Source organism: Lacerta agilis, chromosome 14 (genome assembly GCF_009819535.1).
Source record: "Lacerta agilis isolate rLacAgi1 chromosome 14, rLacAgi1.pri, whole genome shotgun sequence".
Taxonomy (NCBI): Eukaryota; Metazoa; Chordata; class Lepidosauria; order Squamata; family Lacertidae; genus Lacerta; species Lacerta agilis.
In genome coordinates, this window is record NC_046325.1 from 8,874,188 (window position 1) to 8,899,241 (window position 25,054).

The window sequence follows — 25,054 nt, forward strand, 5'->3', positions numbered from 1 at the left end:
GATCCACAGGTGAGAACTGAGTGCAGGGTGGGGATCAGAGGTAGACAAACTACCCCAGAAGGAGCATGACTTGTTCCCCACCATTACTATCCACCCCCTAACACTCTGTCCACCGCAAATTCGTGTTGAAGACAATGCTGTCCCAGAAGGATAAAATATTGTGAAATAATTGAGGGCTCTATATGCTTTATTTCTCTCACACCAGACAGCTGGGGAATAGAAGAAGGAGAAGTTTAAAACAACAATTTTTCCTTGTTTTTTAACATAGTTTTTAAAGGGAAAAGTAGCAGACATATGCAACAATATCTGGAGGGAAACACATTGGATATTACTAACCCTACTAGGACAAGACTTTTAGTCTTCTGAATTACACTTCTAACCAGATTGAACGAGTTGTGGCAGAGAATATCTCAAGCATACCAAATGACTTCAGAGAATTTAGATGTGTTTTTTCTAAAGACTATTGATGTTATTATCCAGGGTCCCCACATCTTGATAAGGCTTGGATGCTCTCCAGAATTGCTGCCACAATTCATTTAGGGTGATGGAAAACCATGTCTGATTCTTTTATTTGCATGGAATGTAATGAGAATTATTAACATAGCGGAAAGCAGAAATTATGTAGAAGAATGAAACCATCAGATCCAGCATGCAAGGGAGCCAGGTTAATTAAATTATATCATTTGACATTTGAATAATTGGCATTCATAATTGCATTAATTAGATAAAATTGGCATTGTTAAAATGACGCTGCTATTGGAACAATATTGGGAAATCAATAAAAATATATTTTAAAAATAATAATAGTAATATTTTAGTAGTTTCCCTACTACTGATGCGCCATAGAATACAAAAACACTGCACAAGTGATTCTCTCCCCTATCATTATTAAAATTACAATAATCGATCTACCTGACTGAACCTCCAGGTGTCACAGTAGGGAAAAAGAATCAACAAGCAAGCCTGAAATGATTGTAAGCGCCTTAATGCTCCATAGACAACTAGGCTGGCCTCTGTTATTTATCAGTTGCCAGTTTCCCTCTTTCATATAATATAACTGCATTTTGCTTGGCATCCAGGGCATTTTGTTGTGACAGTGTTCAAGTTAACAATAAGGTGGATATGTGTCCCTTAAAGTGGCAAATTGACAGAGTCAGCTGCCACCCTATTTGTCTTGTTCAGATCAGGTGGAGGAGAGTAATAATACTGTAGAGAGAAGCAGGGGAGTCCATGCACACAAGGGTATTTGGCATCAGGATGTTGCTCCTGCTGCTTCTGCTGCTCCCCAATATGGTGTCCCAAGTACAAAGTGTTAAATGCACAACTGGTAATCCTGTTCATGTTCCACACGAGTGGCATGAGTCAGGTGACCTGGTCATTGGTGCAATGGCATCTCATATCTATTACATATTGCCCAACTTATCCTTCAATAAACACCCTTCCCAGGTCTTCATTGATACCCCACTGTAAGTAACCAGTAATTAAAATTATTTTATCTATTGCTTATAAGCTGTTTCTGACTGAAAATAACTTTCATTGACTGGGGAAAAATAGCTTTAGAATTTTATGTGGAGAGATTTTATTAGAAATCTCTGTGTGCATAGGCTATGAACATTAAGATTTTTAAAAAATTCAATTTTGTAAAGTGATAGCGAAAGAGAGTATGAGAAAGAGAAAAGAGATGTCATAAAAACGTAAGACAAACCCTTAGCCAGAAGTGTGGTACTCAACTTTATTGACGATACCCAAATTTTCAAGGTGGTTAAAACAAACATGGGTTGCTGAAGATATCGAAGAAAAGTGCAACAGCTTTTTTAAAGACACAGTATTATTTTATTGCCTAAATAAATAAATAAACTATCCTGTCTTTGTCCTCTCTTTTTTGGCAGGCAGGTGGATTTCTCATATCTAGATATTGTGCAGTCTTTAATTTCCCCATTAAACATTAACTCAATTCATTTGCAGGGTGATTACAAAGTTCTACCAGCACATCCTTGCTTTGGTGTTTGCTGTTGATGAGATCAACGAGAATCCCAGGATGCTGCCCAATGTCTCTCTCGGGTTCCACATCTATGATAGCTATTACGATTCAAAAATGACCTACCGAAACACACTGGACCTGCTCTTTAAATCACATCACTTTGTTCCCAACTACAGGTGTGGCATCCAGAAAAACGTAATAGGAGTCATTGGGGGCCTTAGCTCTGATACCTCCTGGTGCATGACAAACGTCTTAGGTCTTTTCAAGATGCCACAGGTAGAATATGGGTTTTGAAAAACAGAGATTTCATGCTTTCCTTACAGTGGGTATCTACTGATTCATAAATATGGAGTGTTAATGTTGACAAAATAAAAGAGCCAAAATAATCATATCCAACAATGTTTGTAACAAGGGCAATTTGTGTTTTATAGATATAATAGGAGATTTCTTTAAAGCTGCCAGGTATGTATATGAGGCACCTAGACTGGTTGATATACATCAATCCTGAAAGCATTGCACTGGCTGCCTGTGAGATACTCAATATATGACATTGACATTGGCTTCATAAGCAAAAATTACTCAGAAGACATTAACTAAAAATGTCCCTCCCCTTAAAAATCAAGATAGTCCTTTCCCAGAGTATGATTTTAATCACTTTCAGTTGCTAATTGAAAACACTGTTTGCTTGCTGTTGTTCTGTCATCTCTCATCTGTCTTTTGAGAGCGTTCTATACAGGTGAAACTCGAAAAATTAAAATATCGTGGGAAAGTACATTTATGTAAGCAATTGTTTACATTAGCTACTGGAGTTTAATATATGAGATAGACTCATGACATGCAAAGCGAGATATGTCAAGCCTTTGTTTGTTATAATTGTGATGATTATGGCGTACAGCGGGTGAAAACCCCAAAGTTGAAATTGTTAATTTGGGTTTCTCATCAGCTGTACACCATAATCATCACAATTATAACAAATAAAGGCTTGACATATCTCGCTTTGCATGTCATGAGTCTATCTCATATATTAGTTTCACCTTCTAAGTTGAATTACTGAGAGAAATGAACCTTTCCACTATATTCTCATTTTTCAAGTTTCACCTGTACTGGTTTCAGTATTGTGCTATTCTGGTTCATTGTTGGATTTCATTTTTGTTCTTTTAATCTTTGCTGGAACTGTTTAGCATGGTCTTTCTGTATCTTTCTGATATTTTATATGATGTGGTTTATTGTGCTCAGAGATCTTCAGGATTTCCCAAGATATCTTCCCAAGAGAGTTTTTAGCAGATGCAGAAGCAACCTCTCTCTACAAACGCTATAAAGGTTACGGAGCAAAGGAGCATGATCAACAATTTCTATTCCTCCACCTCCAAATTGGAGTTCTGTTCAATCATCCACTTAGTATATTAATATGAACCTTGATAAATGTTTCTCTCTACTTAGAGACAATCAATATGTACAAGTATGAAGCTGTGATGATGTCATAATAACAACAGTAAATATGTACAGAAACCACTGAGCAAACGTATCTCTGTTTTTCTTTGTAAGTTGGGGTGGGTGCTGTCCCTAAACTTGGTAAACTTTGGATATAGATTCAATATATATTCAATATATATGTATGGGGTATGTGTGTTTATATTTAAATAAATTGGAATATCATGAGTTCTTGTTTCCACTTGGAAAAATTTGGCTTTTGCTTTTTCCAGATTTCATATGGTTTATTTGAACCCGCCATAAATGATGGAACCAAGTTCCCTTCCTTTTACCGCATGGTCCCCAATGAAGACCTTCAGTATCACGGAATTATCCAGTTACTTCTGCATTTTGAATGGAAATGGGTTGGGCTCTTGACTCCAGCTAACGAAGCTGGGGAACGGTTCTTACAGACAATTGAACAAATGTTTTTCAAGAATGGAATCTGTTCAGCATTTACAGAAAGAGTTAAACCCAATATAAATTATAAAAGTAACATACTAGAAATGATAGACACAAGGATTTTGTTACCAACTTTCACAACCAGCAAAGCCAATGCAGTTCTTGTATACGGAGAAAGTAGATTTATTATATGGTTGTCATCTGTTTTAAAGGTAATGAAGTTAACTCAGCTACTATTTCTTCATAAGAAGTCTCGAGAAGGAAAAGTATGGATTACAACTACCCAAATTGATTTCCTATTACATAGCCTTCAAAAAAGTATTGATGTTGATATACAAATGCTCCATGGTGCTATCTCTTTTGCAATTCACTTCAAGGAGATTCACAACTTTAAAGATTTTATTCAGAGTATACGTCCTCATTGGACAGAGACAGATGGTTTTATCAAAGATTTCTGGGAAGATGCATTCAGTTGTTCACTTCCAAATACCACTAGCTCAACTACCCTGTGTACTGGAGAAGAAATGCTGGAGAGCCTTCCTGCACCATTTTTTGAAATGAGCATGACTGGCCACAGCTACAGTATCTATAATGCTGTCTATGCTTTGGCACATGCTTTAAATAGAAAGCAGCTGACTGGAGAAATCAGCAAAAGAAGAAAGGCTATGGGAAGAATCTCTCCTCAATATGTAGATCCTTGGCAGGTATTGTTCCATCTTACAAATCATTCACTGCATTGATACATTACGTGAGTTGGCATTTAATCATCAGTAAAGAAATAAAAGAATAAAACTTAAGAAATTAAAAATAAACCTTAAGTAAATTTATTATATGAAAGATGGGAATTAGAGTATTTCCTATAATGATAATAAACAGACTTTAGATGACACAGACTTTCAGAAGCAACAGACTACCAACAACTACAGGTAACTGAAGCTTTGCCAACCATCTCCTTCACACTGCAAAACCCTCCGTTTTCTCCCCATATCCCTCCCCAATTCTCTCTGTCTCTCTTACCTGTCCAGTTACCCAGTGGTGTAAGATTGGGGCCCTGGGGCCCATGGCCCTGGAAGCATAATTCTGAGGGAGCACAACCAGGACCCCAACCCCAGGCACTGGCTTTTGCAGGGATCCTCATATCCCGGAGAAAATAGAAGAGCAGCCCATCAGGGAGCTGCCACTAACTGGGCACATCCTGGAAGGCCCTTCCCTGACTCCTCATCTTTCCCTGTATGCCCACCACCAGGGGTTTCTGGGCACTGAAGTCTTACTGGTAGGTCCCCAGAAGAGGCTAGCAACTGTGTGATCACTGACTCTAGACCCTGCTTTTCTCCCTTCTTCTCTTCTACCTCTGAGTCTGGATTGCAGTCTGCCACAGCCTCTTCCTACTCCCTTAACAATGTTGTCTCTTCTGTTTCTGATACCTGCTCCTTCCAGTCTGCTCCCAATTCTGCCAATGACCACTCGTTGTCATCCAACCACCAACCCCCTGGCTCTGAACCTTGAGGGTTGCCCAGTCCTACCTCTCCTCTATATCCAGCTATGGTATACCAACAATGCTTAAGTCCACTCTATAAACTATGGAAAGGTCCAGTCAGACGTTCTCATATGGCGTTCCTATTTTTTTGAGAACATGAACTCCCATCTCTTCTCTTACTTGACTTCTCAAATTCCTTCCCTTTCTTGAATCTTGACAAAGGCTGATCCCAAGATCTATAGGCTTAACTGTCCTTAAAATATCTTTATAGAAGCCTCTTGACTGTTGAATTGAGACTTGAACTGAATTGATTCATGATTTCCCAATCCTCCTGTATGTGCAACTGAAATATGGATGCTCCCCATTGTGAACTGAAACGGTTAACTCCTCGAGGGAAAGGATTTGATTCCATCAATGGATGCTATCCAACAATCTTAATCAGACTATTAGAATGCTTTATAAACTTTTTGATTCTCTTTCCTCTTAGCTCCACTCATTCCTGCAGAGAATCTCATTCAACAACAGTGCTGGGGATGAAATTACGCTAAATGAATATGGAGAGTTAGCAGGTGGCCTTGATATTACCAACTTGGTCACTTTCCCAAATAGATCATACATCAGGGTCAAAGTGGGAAGATTGGATCCTCAGGCCCCTTCTGGCAAAGAGCTCACCATTAATGAAGACAGAATCAAATGGCACAGAGGCTTCACTCAGGTATGGGAATAATGGCACAGGCCCTAAAATGCCATAATTTGTGGCTATCCACAAAATGGGATGGAACAAAAGAACGTAACACATTATTAACTTTGATATTCACTATTGAAATATTGACTTAAAATAAGAAGATTTCAATCCGCATGAATACTACTTTGATGGAGAGGTCCTCTATTGGTAAGGGTGAGTTTTCCTCTATGTTTGCACCTTCAGCTTCTGAGGCCCGGCCTGCTCGACTGTATGCATGATAAGATACTGCATGTGAGACTGAAATTTATTTTATGCCTATAAGCCATCTAGGAGAAAACACTGTCCTATAAGAAATACTGTAAGATCTATCAGTACATAAAAAGGAGCCACAATACCAAAACATCAACAGGCACAGAAGACATCTCACACTAAGAAGGAACAACAGCTACCAGAGAGTCCAGCATTGGCCAACATTCTTGTTTGTGGATTCCCTGCAGCAAATCTTCAATTAGTGGCATTAGATTGAAGACTAAGCTAGCTATATCATTGTTTGGGATGAGGAGGAACATTGTAATATTCTTGAGTTTATATGATGCTAATTTCAGGGTGCATACATCTAGGAGCAGTTGTAGCTGGTGAATAGTTCTAAGGTGGAAGTAAGCCCTCCTAGCCACAGAAGCAACTTAAGACTCTAGTGGTGAGTTAGACTCAAGGAGTCCTCCCAGGCTTAAGAACTTCTCCCTGAACAGGTCAGGAGTAGGAAGCACATACCCAAAGCATTTCCCTCTTATCAGGATTCAGATCCCATCCAATCCATCACTCTCTCCAGACACCTGTCCAGTACCTTCACCACCTCCTGTCATTTAAAAATGGAATGGAGGGATAGAGCTGCAGATCATCAGCATACAGATGACACTGTGTTCTGGATCCGAGGATATGATTCTGAAGAGTTTCATACAGATAATAAATGGCAACAAAACACAGAATGGGTCCTATTGGGACACCCTAGCCCAAAAACCATGGTGTTGTTTCCTAGTACTAGTTTCTCATAGTGACCCTTGCAGGTACGAACACAACCACTGTAACAGGGTACCTTTAATTCCCAACTCCTTAAGTCACAACAAAGAACATATGTGAAATCCTTGAAGAAAATGCAGTTAGGTTGAGAGGTGAAATTAGACTGAATTCTGTCACAGCTGTAAGGGTGAATGGTCTACGTATGAATATTCCAGTTTTCTTGAGTTTGTATAATGCTTAGAGGAACAGCTCTTTACCACACCGAATGTTACACCTGTGCACATATGGATCATATATTTCTCATTGTTAGTCCTTGTATTTACTGTAAAATATGCTGATATTAGATACTAGATAAATCCCCCAAAATGTTTATCTCTTCCTACCTCTTTGGATAGGTGCCACCCCCTTCTTTATGTAATGACATCTGCCATTCTGGATACGGGAAGAAAAAGAAGGAGGGGAAGAAGTTTTGCTGCTATGATTGTGATCCATGTCCAGAAGGAATGGTCTCAAATGAGAAAGGTGGACAGTGTCATCTTAAGACAATACCAAACAATGCATTTTATTTTTGTAAGCTCTGGGCTCACTGGCAATTCCATGGTTATTAAACCGCTGAATGAGGGAAGGTTTAAATTAAATTGATGCGTTGATCTCATTTTTTATAGATAACTTCGAAGTAACCTTATATTTCAAATGGCTTGAAGAAAAATATTTAAATTGTAGGCAATATATTTCACCTCCAACGTCTGCAAAATCAAGGGTGAATAGAAGTGGTGGTTTCTGCTCCAAGACTTAGGTTGTTTTATGGGAGGGTGAAAATGACATCTACCTCATCTTTCTGGGCTTCAAAGATCTTAGCTGTAATGTATTTCTCATGTTCTGCACAGTATATGTAGTTTTAAGAAAAAGGAAGGAGGGCAATAAAAACAGATGTCCTCGGTGTAAAAATTCCAGATTTCATACATGAGTTTTATTGTTGATGCATCAAGTGGGAAGACATTTGGGCTGGAAGTTAATAATAATAATAATAATAATAATAATAATAATAATAATAATAATAATATTTGTACCCCACCCATCTGGCCGGGTCCCCCCAACCACTCTGGGCGGCTTCCAACAAATATTAAAATACATTAAAATATCACAGATTAAAAACTTCCCTAAACAGGGCTGCCTTCAGGTATTTTCTGAATGCCAAGTAGTTGCTTATCTCTTTGACCTCTGCTGGGAGGGCGTTCCACAGGACGGGCGCCACTACTGAGAAGGCCCTCTGCCTGGTTCCCTGTAGTTTTGCATCTCGCAGTGAGGGAACTGCCAGAAGGCCCTCGGCGCTGGATCTCAGTGTCCGGACTGAACGATGGGGGTGGAGACGCTCCTTCAGGTATACAGGACCAAGGCCATTTAGGGCTTTAAAGGTCAGCACCAACACTTTGAATTGTGCTCGGAAACGTACTGGGAGCCAATGTAGATCTCTCAGGACCGGTGTTATGTGGTCCCGGCGGCCACTCCCAGTCACCAGTCTAGCTGCCGCATTCTGGATTAATTGCAGTTTCCGGGTCACCTTCAAAGGTAGCCCCACATAGAGCTCATTGAAGTAGTCCAAGCAGGAGATAACCAGAGCATGCACCATTCCGGCGAGACAGTCCGCGGCAGGTAGGGTCTCAGCCTGCGTACCAGATGGAGCTGCTAGACTGCCGCCCTGGACACAGAATTAACCTGTGCCTCCATGGAGAGCTGTGAGTCCAAAATGACTCCCAGGCTGCGCACCGGGTCCTTCAGGGGCACAGTTACCCCATTCAGGACCAGGGAGTCCTCCACACCTGCCCACCTCCTGTCCCCGAAAAACAGAACTTCTGTCTTGTCAGGATTCAACCTCAATATGTTAGCTGCCATCCATCCTCCAACCGCCTCCAGGTACTCACACAGGACCTTCATCGCCTTCACTGGTTCTGATTTGAAAGAGAGCTGGGTGTCATCTGCATACTGATGAACACCCAGCCCAGGTAGAAAACAATATGCTAGATGGACTAATGATGAGAAAAATTGTAAGGTGAGTTAAGGTTGTTTCAAATTGTCACACATTGTTTGTTTGTTTTCAGGCATGGAAACCTGTGTCAGTTGCCCAGCAGATCAGTATCCAAACAAGGGCCAGGATCTATGCATTCCTAAGATTCCCAACTTCCTAGCCTTTGATGAAACCTTGGCCATTGTTTCTACTTTCTCTGCACTTTTATTCTCTCTGATCACAATTCTGGTGCTCGGCATCTTCATTAAGCATCGCAATACAGCCATAGTCAAAGCCAACAACCGAAGCCTCACCTATGGTCTCCTTATCTCCCTCCTCTTGTGTTTCCTCTCTTCTTTGTTGTTCATTGGAAAACCTAATAAGGTGACTTGCCTTCTCCGACAAAACGCTTTTGGCATTATCTTTTCTGTGGCCCTCTCCAGCATTTTAGCCAAAACCATACTGGTGGTTTTGGCATTCATGGCTACCAAACCGGGAACCAATATGAGGAAATGGGTAGGCAAAGAACTGGCTTATTCCATTGTCCTTTCCTGCTCCATTGTTCAAGTAGGAATCTGTGTCCTCTGGCTGGCAACCTCTCCCCCATTCCCAGATGTGGACATGCACTCAATGACGGAAGAAATCATATTTCTTTGTAATGAAGGGTCAGTCCCCTTGTTCTATTGTGTTTTGGGCTATATGGGCTTCCTGGCCACTGTCAGCTTCACTGTGGCCTTCCTAGCCAGGAAGTTGCCTGACACTTTCAACGAAGCCAAGTTCATCACCTTCAGCATGCTGGTCTTCTGCAGTGTTTGGCTCTCCTTCATTCCCACCTACCTGAGCACCAGAGGGAAATATATGGTGGCTGTGGAGATCTTCTCCATCTTTGCTTCTGGTGCTGGGTTACTGGCTTGCATTTTTGCCCCTAAATGCTACATCATTGTGGTGAGGCCTGAACTGAACAACAAAGAGCAGCTAACACAAAGAAAGTTATAAATGACAGAAGAATTTATGGTTCTGTTGGGTCTGGGGCTACATGGACTTGCTGGCTGGTATCAATTTCCGAGTCACTACTCTGGATATTTTTAGAGTTTGCTTCTTAACTTTTTTGTCTGCCAATGGTGTACATATATGAGTGTTTGATTATTAATAAAAAGTCTCTTATCAATTATTTCTTGTAATCTTCAAATTTGTGTTGAAGACAACACAGGGTACCAGAAGCATAATATATTGTGAAAGAATTGAGGGCTCTACATTCTTTATTTCCCTCACACCAGACAGCTAGGGAATAGAAGAAGGAGAAGTTTAAAACAGCCATTTTTTCCTTGTTTTTTAAAATAGTTTTTAAAACGAAAATAGCAGACATATTTAACAATATGTGGAGGGAAACACATAGGATATTACTAACCCTAACAGGACAAGGCTTTTAGTCTTCTGAATTACACTTCTAACCAGATTAAAAGAGTTGTGGCAGAGAATATCTCAAGCATACCAAATGGCTTCAGAGAATACAGACGTGTTGTTTCTAAAGTCTATTGATGTGTATTATCCAGGGTCCCCACATCTTGATAAGGCTTGGATGCTCTCCAGAATTGCTGCCACAATTCAGTTAGGGTGATGGAAAACCATGTCTGATCAGTGTTACGTAGGTGGGAGAGGGATGGATACCCCCATTCTAACAAATTAGGAAGTGGGGAAAGGATGGGGCCAGCTCAACTCTAGATATTCTGCCATAGGAAGAAGTGAACTAGATGACCTTGTAGGTTCATTCCTTACCTGTGATTTTGTGATGTGACAAATATAATTACATTGGCAAGTCCGGCTTCCAGTCTCCCAGCTGCGGGAATAGAAGTTTTTGGATTAATTATCTGCAGTCTGGGTTCAGACCATTCTTCCTAGGCTGGGAGAAATGGTGAACACCGCTTTTTTACTGGAAGCTGAATCACAGGACAAAGTGATGCAGTGACTTTTGGAAGCTGTGGGATACCTGCTTCTCCCAGGGCATGATGGGAACCATCAACCGCTGTAGGAATGAAGGATACAATAGCATATATGGACGGGAAAATATCATGGGGGAAACCTGTCACAGGCAGGAAAGAATAAGGAATGCAGTTAGAGTTCCTCACTTGAAACTTTATATGAATTACCTAACATACCAACACAAATAGAAATCACAAGACTGTAGCTGTTATAGAAGGGATTATTTTTTTAGCATGGAATGTAATGAAAATTATTAACATAGCTGAAAGCAGAAATTATGTAAAAGAATGAAGACATCAGATCCAGCATGCAAGAGGGGCAGTTTAATTAAATTATATAATTTGACATTTAAAGGATTGGCATTATTATAATTAGGCTGCTATTGGAATAATATTGGGAAATCAATAAAAAAAATTAATAATGGTAATTTTTAGCAGTTTCCCTATTGCTGATGTGCCGTATAATCCATAAACACTGCACAAGTTAATCTTTCCCCTATCATTATAAAAATTACAATCATCAATCCAGCTGGCTGATCCTCCAGATGTCACAGTGGGGAAAAAGAATCAACAAGCAAGCCTGAAATGATTATAAGCTCCTCAGTGCTCCATAGACTACTAGGCTGGCCTCTGTTACTTATCAGTTATCAGTTTCCCTCTTTCACATCAAACCTCTGCATCTTATTTGGCATCCAAGGCTTTCTGTTGTGGCAGTGTTCAGGTTAACAATAAGGTGGGTACGTGTCCCTTAAAGTACCAAATTGACAGAGTCAGCTGCCACCCAATTTTTCTCATTCAGATCAGGTGGAGGAGAGTAATAATACTGTAGAGAGAAGCAGGGGAGTCCATGCACACAAGGGTATTTGCCATCAGGATGTTGCTCCTGCTGCTTCTGCTGCTCCCCAATATGGTGTCCCAAGTACAAAGTGCTAAATGCACAACTGGTAATCCTGCTCATGTTCCACACGAGTGGCATGAGTCAGGTGACCTGGTCATCGGTGCAATGGCATCTCATATCTATTACATAGTCCCCCAATTATCCTTCAAGAAACACCCTTCCCAGGACTTCGATGATACCCCACTGTAAGTATCCGGTAATTAGCATTATTTTATCTATTCCTTATATGCTGTATCAAATTGAAAATAACTTTGATTTACTGGGGGGGGGATAGCTTTAGAACTTTATTTTTTATATGTGTGGAGAGGTTTTATTAGAAATCTCTACAACAACAAGGGTTGTTGAAGATATCGAAGAAATGTGTAACAACTTTTTAAATGACACAGTATCATTTTATTGCCTAAATAAGTGCATAAACTTTTCTGGCTTCATTCTCTCTTTATCGGCAGGCAGGTGAATCTCTCATATCTAGATTCTGGGCACTGTTCAATTTCCCCATCAAACAAAATCTCACTTCATTTGCAGGGTGGTGACAAAGTTCTACCAGCACATCCTTGCTTTGGTGTTTGCTGTTGATGAGATCAACAAGAATCCCAGGATGCTGCCCAATGTCTCTCTCGGGTTCCACATCTATGATAGCTATTTTGATTCAAAAATGACCTACCGAAACACTCTGGACCTGCTTTTCAAATCACATCACTTTGTTCCCAACTACAGGTGTGGCATCCAGAAAAACATAATAGGAGTCATTGGGGGCCTTAGCTCTGATACCTCCTGGTGCATGGCAAACGTCTTAGGTCTTTTCAAGATTCCACAGGTAGAATATGGGTTTTGAAAAACAGAGATTGCATGTTTTCCTTGCATTAGGAATCTACTGATTCATATATATGGAGTGGGGAAATGGACAAAGTAAAAGGGGCATAATATGCATATCCAACAATGTGTGTAACAAGGACAATTTGTGTTTAATAGCTGTAATAGAAGATTTCTGTAAAGCTGCCAGGTTTGTAAATGAGGCACCTAGACTGGTTCATATGCATCAATCTTGAAAGCACAGCACTGGCTTCCTGTGAGCTTCTAAATGATGACATTGACATTGGCTTCATAGGCAAAAATAACTGAGAACACACTAACTAAAAATGTTTCTCCTCTTAAAAATCAACCACTCCCTACAATCATTACAAAGGTTAGAGAGCAAAAGCACATGATCAACAATTTCTATCACTCCACTGCCTCCTTGGAGTTTTGTTTAATCATCCACTTAGTATATTAACATGAGCCTTCATAAATGCTCCTTTCTACTTGGAAGCAATCAATGTGCAGAAGTATGAAGCTGTGATGATGTCATAATAAAAACAATAAATATCTACAGAAACCACTGAGCAAAATTATCTCTTTGTTTCTATGTAAGCTGGGGTTTGTGTTGTCCCTAAACTTGTCCATTTGGGATATATATATCTCCTCTCTCTCTCTCTCTCTCTCTCTCTCTCTCTCTCTCTCTCTCTCTCTCTCTGTGTGTGTGTGTGTGTGTGTGTGTGTGTTTATATTTAAATAAAATGGAATATCTTGAGTTCTTGTTTCCACTTAGAAACATTTGGCTTTTGCTTTTTCCAGATTTCATATGGTTCATTTGAACCAGGCATAAATGATGGAACCACATTCCCTTCCTTTTACCGCATAGTCCCCAATGAAGACCTTCAGTATCGGGGAATTATCCAGTTACTTCTGCATTTTGGATGGAAATGGGTCGGGCTCATCACTCCAGCTAATGAAGCTGGGGACCGTTTCTTACAGACAATTGAAAAAATGTTTTTCCAGAATGGAATCTGTTCGGCATTCACAGAAAGACTTCAATTCAATATAAATCATAACAGTAACAAACTAGAAATGCTGGATGACTCAAGGATTTTGTTACCAGCTTTCCCAACCAGCAGTGCCAATGCAATCCTTGTATATGGAGAAAGCAGATTTATTATATGGTTGTCAAATGCTTTAAATATAATGGAGATAACTCAACTAGTATTTCTTCATAAGAAGTCCCGTGAAGGAAAAGTTTGGATTACAACTACCCAAATTGATTTCATATTAGATAGCCTTCAAAAAATTTATATTAATATACAAATATTCCATGGTGCGATATCCTTTGCAATTCACTTCAAGGAGATTCACAACTTTAAAGACTTTCTTCAGAGTATACATCCTCATTGGAAAGAGACAGATGGTTTTATCAAAGATTTCTGGGAAGTTGCATTCAGTTGTTCACTTTCAAATTTCACTCTCTCAAGAACCATGTGTACTGGAGAAGAGATGCTGGAGAGCCTCCCTGCACCATTTTTTGAAATGAGCATGACTGGCCACAGCTACAGTATCTATAATGCTGTCCATGCTTTGGCACATGCCTTAAATAGAAAGCAGCTGGCTGAAACCATCCACAAAGGAAGAAGGGCTATGGGAAAACTCTCTCCTCAATATGTAGAACCTTGGCAGGTATATTTTCCTGTTACTGCATTGTATTCACTGCATTGCTTTATTATGTGTTGGCATATAATTATCAAGAAAGAAATAATAGAACAAAAAATTAAATATAAACATAGAGTAATTCTATTGTATCAGTGATGGGAATTATAATATTTCGTGTAATTATAGTAAACTGACTTTAGACGACACAGGCTTTCATAGGCAACAGTATACCAACAACTGACTTCTGCTCGAGCGCAGATGGGTGATGGTTGATTATAACATCGTTCTAATTCTCACGGGGTAATTGATGGCTGTGATGGGTGTATGCAGCCTCCCAAATCTTCCCAGGACTATGGGAAGACACTGCCTCACCCGCGGATGCCCATAAACTCTGCTCCGAATTCTGAGGAAGAAGGAGCAGGGGGGCCTTTGGGGTGGAAAGCCCCCGAGAGAATTCGACCCTCCCTGAGGCCACCCCGCTGGTGCTCGAGTTCCAATACTAAAATGAATAATTAGATAATAAGTTTTGGACATGCTTCAGACAACAAGGAGAAAAAGTATTTTGCTAAATAATCCAGCCACTGAGAAGAGAAGAAAGACCAAGAGGAAGAAGATTTCAACTCCTTATCGGTATGTGGGAACGGAACGAAAAGGGGGGGAGCCCCTTCTTTTGTTACTGTACTTTGCTTTATAATAATTCATTAATGGGCAACCCCCCCCCCCCAGAAGAGCTGTTTTCACCATTCAGAACAAGCGAGATTGGAAAGTTTAAAAGTGTGATATATGTGGACATATATGGTTCCTAAAATATAAACTGTGGAAATGAAAGTAAGAGATAAACAATACCATTCCTATAAATCAGAAGTTACATTTCGAAGCAGTTTGGAAGAGGATAAAAAGGTGCTTCAATCTATTAATTGGCAGAGCATCCCCTTGCCAATGGATGTTTTCTTTTTGTTATAAGAACTTTGGCCGGTGTCCTGGAAATGTCTGGCTCTGATTTATGATGCAGTTTTAATTAGAAACCGTCATGTCGAAGAACGGGCTGTGAACCATTGAAATCAAAGGGGGAAAGAAGCCAAAATTAATTCATCTTTATACTGTATATGAACTTACAGTGACAGGCAATCTCCCCTGGAAAGGCTTTTGGTGTAGTCGGTTTGAAAAAAATATTAAGCAGAACGCATTGTATGGATTTTTTCGGGGCTGTGTTAAAATGGCGGCTGCTGCAGTAAGAACTTTTGGGTTCGGACTTAAGAAATACTAGTGTGTCAGGTGGAGCTGCAATTTATAGAAAAAGACTACAAACATAAAATCCACACAGAAATGATTATTTTTGGCTGTTTTATCTCGCTTGTTGGATCAACCCAGTGGCCTGAAAAAAGAACGAAGGACAACATCAGAAAGTGACCTGAAGATATTGGATAGGACTATGGAAGGCAATGGAAATTCGACATTAAGACTCCTGATAGTCTGAAGCATGGGAAGTCATATAAAATTAATAATATGGCAGTGTATTTGGATATATATGGATTATTTGGATCATATTTATATGTAAAATTGGAATATTTGATGTGATAATTATAATTGGAAATTTAATAAAAATGATTTGGCCAAAAAAAGTATACCAATAACTACACTTAAGTGAAGCTGTGGCAACCACCTCCTACACACTGCAAACCCCTCTGTTTTCTCTCCAAATCCCTCCGCAATTGTCCCTGTCTCTCTAACCTGTCTAGTTACCCAGTGGTGTAAAGTTGGGGGCCAGGAACGCATGGCCCCAGGCCCATAATTCTGAAGGATCACAACCAGGACCCCAACCCCAGGCACTGTCTTCTCTGGGGATCCTCATCCTGTGCAAGAGAAAACAGTCAATCAGGGAGCTTCCGCTGCTTGGGCATGTCCTGGAAGGCCCTTCCCTGACTCCTGATCTTTCCCTCTCTGCCCAATGCCAGGGGTTTCTGGTTGCTAAAGCCCAACCTAGCCTGATCACCTGCTCCCCAGAAGAGGTTAGCAACTATTTGATCACTGTCACTAGATCCTCCTTCTCTACATCCTCCTCTTCTGCCTCTGAGCCTTGATTGCTGTGTGCCTCTTCCTGCTCCCTTAACCCTGTTGCCTCTTCAGTTCCTGGCACCTCCTCTTCCTAGTCTGCTCCCTCTTCTGCCATTGACCACTCCTTGTCATCCCACCACCAATCCCCTGGCTCTAAACCTTCTTTCCGTGGTGGTAGCTTGGGGGTCCCCAGCTGGTGCCTCTAACCATTCCTCTGCATCCAGTCAGTCCCTAACACCAATTCTCAAGTCCACTCTATCAACTAAGGAAAGGTCCAGTCAGACGTTCTCATATTGCGTTCCTATGTTTTGAGAACATGAACTCCCATCTCATCACTTACTTGACTTCTCAAATTCCTTCCCTTCTTGGGTTTTGACAAAGGTTGATGCAAAGCAAACAGGTCTACAGGCTTAACTCTCCTTCACATTTCTTTATGGAAGCCTCTTGACTGTTGAATTGAGACAGATTCATTGTTTCCCACTCCTCCTGTATGTGCAACTGAACTATTTCATTCCATTGTGAACTGAAGTGTTTAACTCCTAGAGGAAAAGGATTGGATTCCATCTAGGGATGCTATCCAACAATCTTAATCAGACTATTAGAATGCATTATAAACTTTTTGATTCTCTTTCCACTTAGCTCCACTCATTCCTGCAGAGAATCTCATTCAACAACAGTGCTGGGGATGAAATTACATTCAATGAATATGGAGAGTTAGCAGGTGGCTTTGATATTACCAACTTGGTCACTTTCCCAAATAGATCATACATCAGAGTCAAAGTGGGAAGGCTGGATCCTCAGGCCCCTCCTGGCAAAGAGCTCACCATTAATGAGGACCGAATGAAATGGCACAGACGCTTCACTCAGGTATGGAAATAAATGCACAGGCCCTAAAATGCCATAATTTGTGGTTATCCACAAAATGGGATGCAATAAAAGAACTTAAGACATTATTAACTTTGATATTCACTATTGAAAATATTGGCTTAAAATAAGAAGATTTCAATCTGCATGAATACTACTTTGATGGAGAGGTCCTCTATAGGAAAGGGTGAGTTTTCCTCTATGTTTGCACCTTCAGCTTCTAAGGCCCTGCCTGTTGGACTTTATACTTGATAATATATTGCATGTGAGACTGAAATTCCCTTTATTTTTATTTTATGCCTATAAGCCCTCTAGGAGAAAACATCCTATAAGAAATGCTGTAAGATCTATCAGTGCATAAAAAGGAGCCACAATACCAAAAAATCAACAAGCACAGAAGACATCTCACACTAAGAAGGAGGAACGGCTATCGGAGAGTCCAGCACTGGCCAACATTCTTGTTTGTGGATTCCCTGAGGCAAATCTTTAATTAGTGGCATTAGACTGAAGACTAAGCTAGCTATATCATTGTTTGGGATGAGGAGGAACATTATAATATTCTTGAGTTTATATGATGCTAATTTCAGGGAGTACTCCCAGACTTCAGAACTTCTGGCTTCAGAGGAAGTGCAACCTCTCCCTGAACAGGTCAGGAGTAGGAAGCACATACCCAAAGCATTTCCCTCTTATCAGGATGCAGCCCCCATCCAATCCATCACTCTCTCCAGATACCTGTCCAGTACCTTCACCACCTCCTCTCATTCCAATGGAATGGAGGGATGGAGCTGCAGATCATCAGCATAGAGATGACACTGTGTTCCCGATCCTAGGATATGATTCTGAACAGTTTCATACAGATGATAAATGGCAACAAAACACAGAATGGGTCCTATTGGAACACCAAAGCCCCAAAACCATGCTGTGGTTTCCTTGCACTAGTTTCTCATAGTGACCCTTGCAGGTAGGAACACAACCACTGTAACAGGGTACCTTTAATTCCCAACTCCTTGAGTCACAACAAAGAACATATGTGAAATCCTTGAAGAAAATACAGTTAGGTTGAGAGGTGAAATTAGACTGAATTCTGTCACAGCTGTAAGGGTGAATGGTCTAGGTATGAATATTCCAGTTTTCTTGAGTTTGTATAATGCTTAGAGGAACAGCTCTTTACCACACCGAATGTTACACCTGTGCACATATGGATTATATATTTCTCATTGTTAGTCCTTGTATTTACTGTAAAATATGCTGATATTAGATACTAGATAAATCCCCCAAAATGTTTATCTCTTCCTACCTCTTTGGATAGGTGCCACCCCCTTCTTTATGTAATCACATCTGCCATTCTGGATACGGGAAGAAAAAGAAGGAGGGGAAGAAGTTTTGCTGCTATGATTGTGATCCATGTCCGGAAGGAATGATCTCAAATGAGAAAGGTGGACAATGTCATCTTAAGATAATAACAACAACAACAACAACAATTTGTTTTTTGGACCCCGCCCATCTGGCGGAGCTTCCCCAGCCACTCTGGGCAGCTTCCAAACAAATGTTAAAACAATACCGCATTAAATATCCAAAATGTCCCTAAACAGGGCTGCCTTCAGGTGTCTCTTAAAAATAGGATAGCTGCTTATTTCCTTGACATCTGATGGAAGGGTGTTCCACAAATTGGGTGCTACTACCGAAAAGGCCCTCTGTCTGGTTCTCTGTAACCTCACCTAACAATACCAAACAATGCATTTTATTTTTGTAAGCTCTGGGCTCACTGGCAATTAAATGGTTATTAAACCACTGAATGAGGGAAGGTTTAAATTAACTTGATGCTTTTATCTCATTTTTATAGATAACTTCGATGTAACCTTATATTTCAAATGGCTTGAAGAAAATTATTTGAATTGTAGGAAATGTATTTCACCTCCAACTTCTGCAAAGTTAAGGGGAATAGAAGTCGTGTTTTCTGCTTTAAGACTTAGGTTTTTTTATAGGAGGGTGAAAATGACATCAACCTCACCTTTCTGGGCTTCAAAGATTTCAGCTGTAATGTATTTCTCATTTTGCTGTGCAGTATATGTGGTTTTAAGAAAAAGGAAGGAAGGCAATAAAAACAAATGTCTTCAGTGTAAAAATTCCAGATTTCATACATGAGATTTATTGTTGAAACATCAAGAGGGAATACATTTGGGATGGAAGTTCAGAAACATTTTCATGTAGAAAACACTATGCTAGATGGACTAATGATGAGAAAATTTGTAAGGTTAGTTAAGGTTGCTTCAAATTGTCACACTTTGTTTGTTTCTTTTCAGACATGGAAACCTGTGTCGGTTGCCCAGCAGATCAATATCCAAACAAGGGCCAGGATCTATGCATTCCTAAGATTCCAAACATCCTAGCCTTTGATGAAACCCTGGCCATTCTTGCAACCTTCTCTGCACTTTTATTCTCTCTAATCACAATTCTGGTGCTCAGCATCTTCATTAAGCATTGCAATACAGCCATAGTCAAAGCCAACAACAGAAGCCTCACCTATGGTCTCCTTAGCTCCCTCATCTTGTGTTTCCTCTCTTCTTTGTTGTTCATTGGAAAACCTAATAAGGAGACTTGCCTTCTCCGACAAAATGCTTTTGGCATTGTCTTTTCCGTGGCCCTCTCCAGCATCTTAGCCAAAACCATACTGGTGGTTTTGGCATTCATGGCTACCAAACCAGGAACCAATATGAGGAAATGGGTAGGCAAAGAACTGGCTTATTACATTGTCTTTTCCTGCTCCATTGTTCAAGTAGGGATCTGTGTCCTCTGGCTGGCAACCTCTCCCCCTTTCCCAGATGTGGACATGCACTCAATGAAGGAAGAAATCATATTTCTTTGTAATGAAGGGTCAGTCCTCATGTTCTATTGTGTTTTGGGCTACATGGGCTTCCTGGCCACTGTCAGCCTCACAGTCGCCTTCCTAGCCAGGAAGTTGCCTGACACTTTCAACGAAGCCAAGTTCATCACCTTCAGCATGCTGGTCTTCTGCAGTGTTTGGCTCTCCTTCATTCCCACCTACCTGAGCACCAAAGGAAAATACATGGTGGCTGTGGAGATCTTCTCCATCTTTTCTTCTGGTGCTGGGTTACTGGCTTGCATTTTTGCCCCTAAATGCTACATCATTGTGGTGAGGCCTGACCTGAACAACAAAGAGCAGCTAACACAAAGAAAGTTATAAATTGCAGAAGAGTTTGTGGTTCTGTTAGGTCTGAGGCTACATGGACTTGCTGGCTAGTATAAATATCCGAGTCCCTACTCCGTATCTTTGTAGAGTTTGCTCCTTACCTTTTTCATCTCCCAAAGATGTCCAGAAACAATTGGGTCCAGATTTTTTTTCAGGGTCTACTCCCAATGCCTTTTCAGGAATGAGTACAGCTGTAAAGCAGTGGTGGTTTAGGTTCAGAGTTTCCTCCTCCTAGATGGGCTCCCATCCTACGTTTACAAGACCCATCTACCCCTCTTTTCCCTCTACAACACCTGGAGTAGCCACCTTTTTGAGCATTGGACCAACTTTAACTCTCATCTACTCAATCTGCCAGATCTTGTCTTTGTATGCAGAGAAATTTTCTAACTCATGAGAATTTGAGGCTCATTGGCTGCCCTCACCTGGTTTAGGCAGCAAGTTGAATCTGTTTCCTGGGGTGCGGCTGCTGTTGCATCTTGACACCTTCTAGGATCCACAGGTGAGAACTGAGTGCAGGGTGGGGATCAGAGGTAGACAAACTACCCCAGAAGGAGCCTGACTTGTTCTCCACTACAGTTACTATCCATCCCCTAACACTCCGTACACCCCTGATATGTATTACTGTACCTTTGAATCAAATAGATTCTTAATAGCAAAACTGTCAGACTGTCAATTAAAACATGGTTAAGTTCAGTTGATGGATGTTGTACATATATGGATTTTTGATTGTTAATAAAAAGTCTCTTATTAGTTACCTCACATAATCTGCAAATTCGTTTTGAAGACAACATACAGTGGGGTACCATAATCAAAATGCATTTTGAAATAGTTGAGGACTCTACAATCTTTATTTCTCTCTCACCAGGCAGTTGGGGAATAGACGAAGGAGAAAATTAAAACACCCATTTTCCCCTGTTTTTTAAATAGTTTTAACAAGGATAAGTAGCAGAGTTATGCAACAATATCTGAAGGGAAGCACATTGGATATTACTAACCCTAATAGGACACGACTTTTAGTCTTCTGAATTACACTTCTAACAAGATTGAAAATTAATATCTCAAGCATGCCAAATAGCTTCAGAGAATACAGATGTGTAGTTTCGAAAGTTGTTTGTAAAGTCTATTGATGCTGTTATCCAGGGTCTCCACATCTTGATAAGGCTAGGATGCTCTCCAGCATTGCTGCCACAACTCTGTTAGGGTGATGGCAAACAATGTCTTACATAGGTGGGAGAGTGAAAGGTACCCCAGTAGAAGCAAATTAGGCAAGATGGGGCCATCTTGACTCCAGATAATCTGCCATAGGGAGGAGTGAACTAGATGACCTTGTAGGTTCATTCCTTATCTATGATTTTGTGATGTGACAAATATAATGATTTTGGCAGTTCCAACTTCCTGGTTTCTGTGTTCCACAGAATGGATGTCTCCCCCAACACCACAGGAGATAGACAAGCACAGATAAAGCGGGTTCTCTCTTAAAAGAGAGCACGGGTTGCAGAAGGGTTAAAGGAGCAGCTCCCAGTTGCTGGGCGGTTTTGGTTTGGCCACAGCTGGTGATTGGTTGGGGCGTGTTGCTGGGGAGTTGGGCATGTTGCCACTTTGATGATTGACAGGTGCTGCTTATAAAACCTGTGTTTGTGAAACCTGTGTTTGTGAAACTTGGCCAAACTACGAGAGGCAGTGAAGGATAGGCGTGCCTGGCGTGCTCTGGTCCATGGGGTCACGAAGAGTCGGACACGACTGAACGACTGAACAACAAAAAGTTTCACTTTTGCTGCGTGCAACGGATCTCCCGCCCGCCCTCCCTAACTTTAGGGAAGTGTGTCCTGCTTGGCCTTGCTATGCCTGTCATGGGCTTGTCCGTTTTGGAGCAGGAGCCTGGTAGGAACTTTGTCCAAGTGGCTGATTGGCTGTTGTCACTCGGTTTTTGCCTACTGCGTAGCAAATCGTCACTACTTGTAAGGTTGGCGGTTAGGCATTGGTTAAAATTGCTTGGACTAGGGGTCAGGATAGGCTGGGCCTGCCCCTAGTTATGCTGCTTCAGGGGTATGGATAGGCTGGGCCTACCCCTGAATGCGCTGGGCAGGGGTATGGAATTGGCTGGGCCTACCCCTGCAGAAAGGGTATTCTGTTAAAGGAATCCAGGGGCTCATCTTGCTTTTGTCCACCCCTACCTCAAATGGGGGGCTAGGGCCACGCAGAGTCCTTGGGAGCATTTGGGGGAGAACCGTGGGTTCGTGGCCCGGCTCCGTGTTCTCCCTTAGGTGTTTACCCTTTCTGACTTTGCCCAAAAGCAAATGTCAGCTGTCCCATGGCTGGGGGGACGGTAGTCGGAACCAATGCCTAAGCAAACACGCACATTGGTTGTATTTAAATAAAGTTGTGGCCAAAATTATGCCAAAAACCTTAAACTAAAATTACTGTGTGATGTCTGAGTTACTGGGGTGGGAGCTGACCGGTAGCTTCGACATGCAACCAGAAAATTATGGTGGGCTTTCATTTTCTGCATTCCTCTTTGTTTGGAAGATGAACCAGGCTCTCATCCCCAGTTTGCCTGGTGGTCTAGCACTCGCTTCCCCATGGAATGTGAGGGCAAGCAAATGCACTGGGTGCATGGAGCACTCTGGCTGCCATGACCCCCCCCCCTTCCGATCCTTTTCCTGGAAGCACAAGTAATCCTGTTAATTGGAGTAAACTACAGACTCCCTGGAAAAGACCCTGGTGTTGGGAAAGATTGGGGGCACAAGGAGAAAGGGGCGACAGAGGACAAGATGGTTGCACAGTGTTCTTGAAGCTACCAACATGAGTCTGACCAAACTGCGGGAGGCAGTGGAAGACAGGAGTGCCTGGCATGCGTGGTCCATGGGGTCACGAAGAGTCAGACACAACTAAAGGACTAAACAACAAGAGTCGCATGCTAGATACGATGAGATAAGAAACTGCGAAAATAATTCAGCTACAAGGAATTAAATCTTTGGATTGAGAACTGATTTCATGTGGTGAAAGAGACAATGGGGGGGAGCAGGGCTGTCTTACCCATAGGCGCTAGGGGTATGGGGCACCAGGCTCTCAGGGGCCCAAGGCCCAGAGTCCGGGGCCCGAGACTTGAGTCTGGGAAAGAGCCCTCCTGTTGATCAGAGTGCCATGGCGGGGTCTTCTGCGCCATGAGTTCGCCTCTTCTGCACCTGATCAGTGTTACATAGGTGGGAGATTGTTGGATACCCCAGTACTAACAGATTAGGAAGCGGGGAAAGGATGGAGCCAGCTCAACTCTAGATATTCTGCCACAGGAAGGAGTGGACTGGATGACCTTGTAGGTTCATTCCCTACCTATGCGGTGCTTCAGGTTAAGAACAGTTTCAGGTTAAGAACGGACCTCCAGAATGAATTAAGTTCTTAACCCGAGGCACCACTGTACATTGGCAGATCCGACTTCCAGTCTACCAGCTGCGGAAATAGAAGTTATTGGATTACTAGTAACTATCTGCAGTCTGGGTTCAGACCATTCTTCCTAGGCTGGGAGAAATGGTGAACACTGCTTTTTTACTGGAAGCTGAATCACAGGACAAAGCGATGCAGTGACTTTTGGAAACTGTGGGATAACTGCTTCTCCCAGGGCATGATGGGAACCATCAACAGCTGTAGGAATGGAAGGATACAATAGCATATATGGACAGGAAAACATCGTGGGGGGAACCTGTCACACGCAGGAAAGAATAAGGAATGCAGTTAGAATTCCTCACATGAAACTTCATATAAATTTTCTAATATACCAACACAAACAGAAATCACAAGACTGTAGCTGTTATAGAAGGGATTATTTTATTTGCATGGAATGTAACAAGATTTATTAACATAGCAGAACGCAGAAATAGTGAAGAATGAAGCCATCAGATCTAGCATGCAAGAAGGCCAGTTTAATTAAATTATATAATTTGACATTTGAATAATTGGCATTCATAATTGCATTATTTAGATAAAATTATCATTGTTAAAATGATGCTGCTATTGGAATAATATTTGGAAATCAATAAAAAATATATTGAAAAATTAATAATAGTAATATTTTAGCAGTTTCCCTACTACAGATGCGCCATAGTATCCATAAACACTGCACAAGTGATTCTCTCCCCTATCATTATGAAAATTACAGTAATCAATCCAGCTGGCTGATCCTCCTGATGTCACAGTGGAGGGGGGGGGGACAAGCAAGCCTGAAATAATTATAAGCTCCTCATTGCTCCATAGACTACTAGGCTGGTCTCTGTTACTTATCAGTTATCAGTTTCCCTCTTTCTTATCAAACCTCTGCATCTTATTTGGCATTCAAGGCATTCTGTTGTGACAGTGTTTAAGTTAACAATAAGGTGGATAAGGTGGATACGTGTCCCTTAACGTACCAAATTGACAGAGTCAGCTGCCACCCAATTTTTCTTATTCAGATCAGGTGGAGGAGAGTAATAATACTGTAGAGAGAAGCAGGGGAGTCCATGCACACAAGGGTATTTGCCATCCGGATGTTGCTCCTGCTGCTTCTGCTGCTCCCCAAT

The 25,054-nt window shown here is 41.3% G+C and overlaps 1 protein-coding gene across 1 annotated transcript; it reads left to right on the forward strand.

Annotated features, from left to right (window-relative positions):
• Window positions 1–1,290: 1,290 nt before the first annotated feature.
• LOC117057339 (vomeronasal type-2 receptor 26-like) lies at window positions 1,291–10,033 on the forward strand. The gene is made up of 6 exons (XM_033168179.1): window positions 1,291–1,466; window positions 1,966–2,257; window positions 3,685–3,816; window positions 5,818–6,045; window positions 7,428–7,554; window positions 9,132–10,033. The coding sequence occupies exons 1-6, from the start codon at window positions 1,291–1,293 to the stop codon at window positions 10,031–10,033; spliced, it is 1,857 nt and encodes a 618-aa protein (XP_033024070.1).
• The last annotated feature ends 15,021 nt before the right edge of the window (window positions 10,034–25,054 follow it).

Coding starts and splice junctions, on each gene's coding strand:
- LOC117057339 (XM_033168179.1), top strand. CDS start 1,291: ATGGTGTCCCAAGTACAAAGTGTTAAATGCACAACTGGTAATCCTGTT. Junction 1,467..1,965: donor GTCTTCATTGATACCCCACT/GTAAGTAACCAG, acceptor ATTCATTTGCAG/GGTGATTACAAAGTTCTACC. Junction 6,046..7,427: donor GGCACAGAGGCTTCACTCAG/GTATGGGAATAA, acceptor CTCTTTGGATAG/GTGCCACCCCCTTCTTTATG.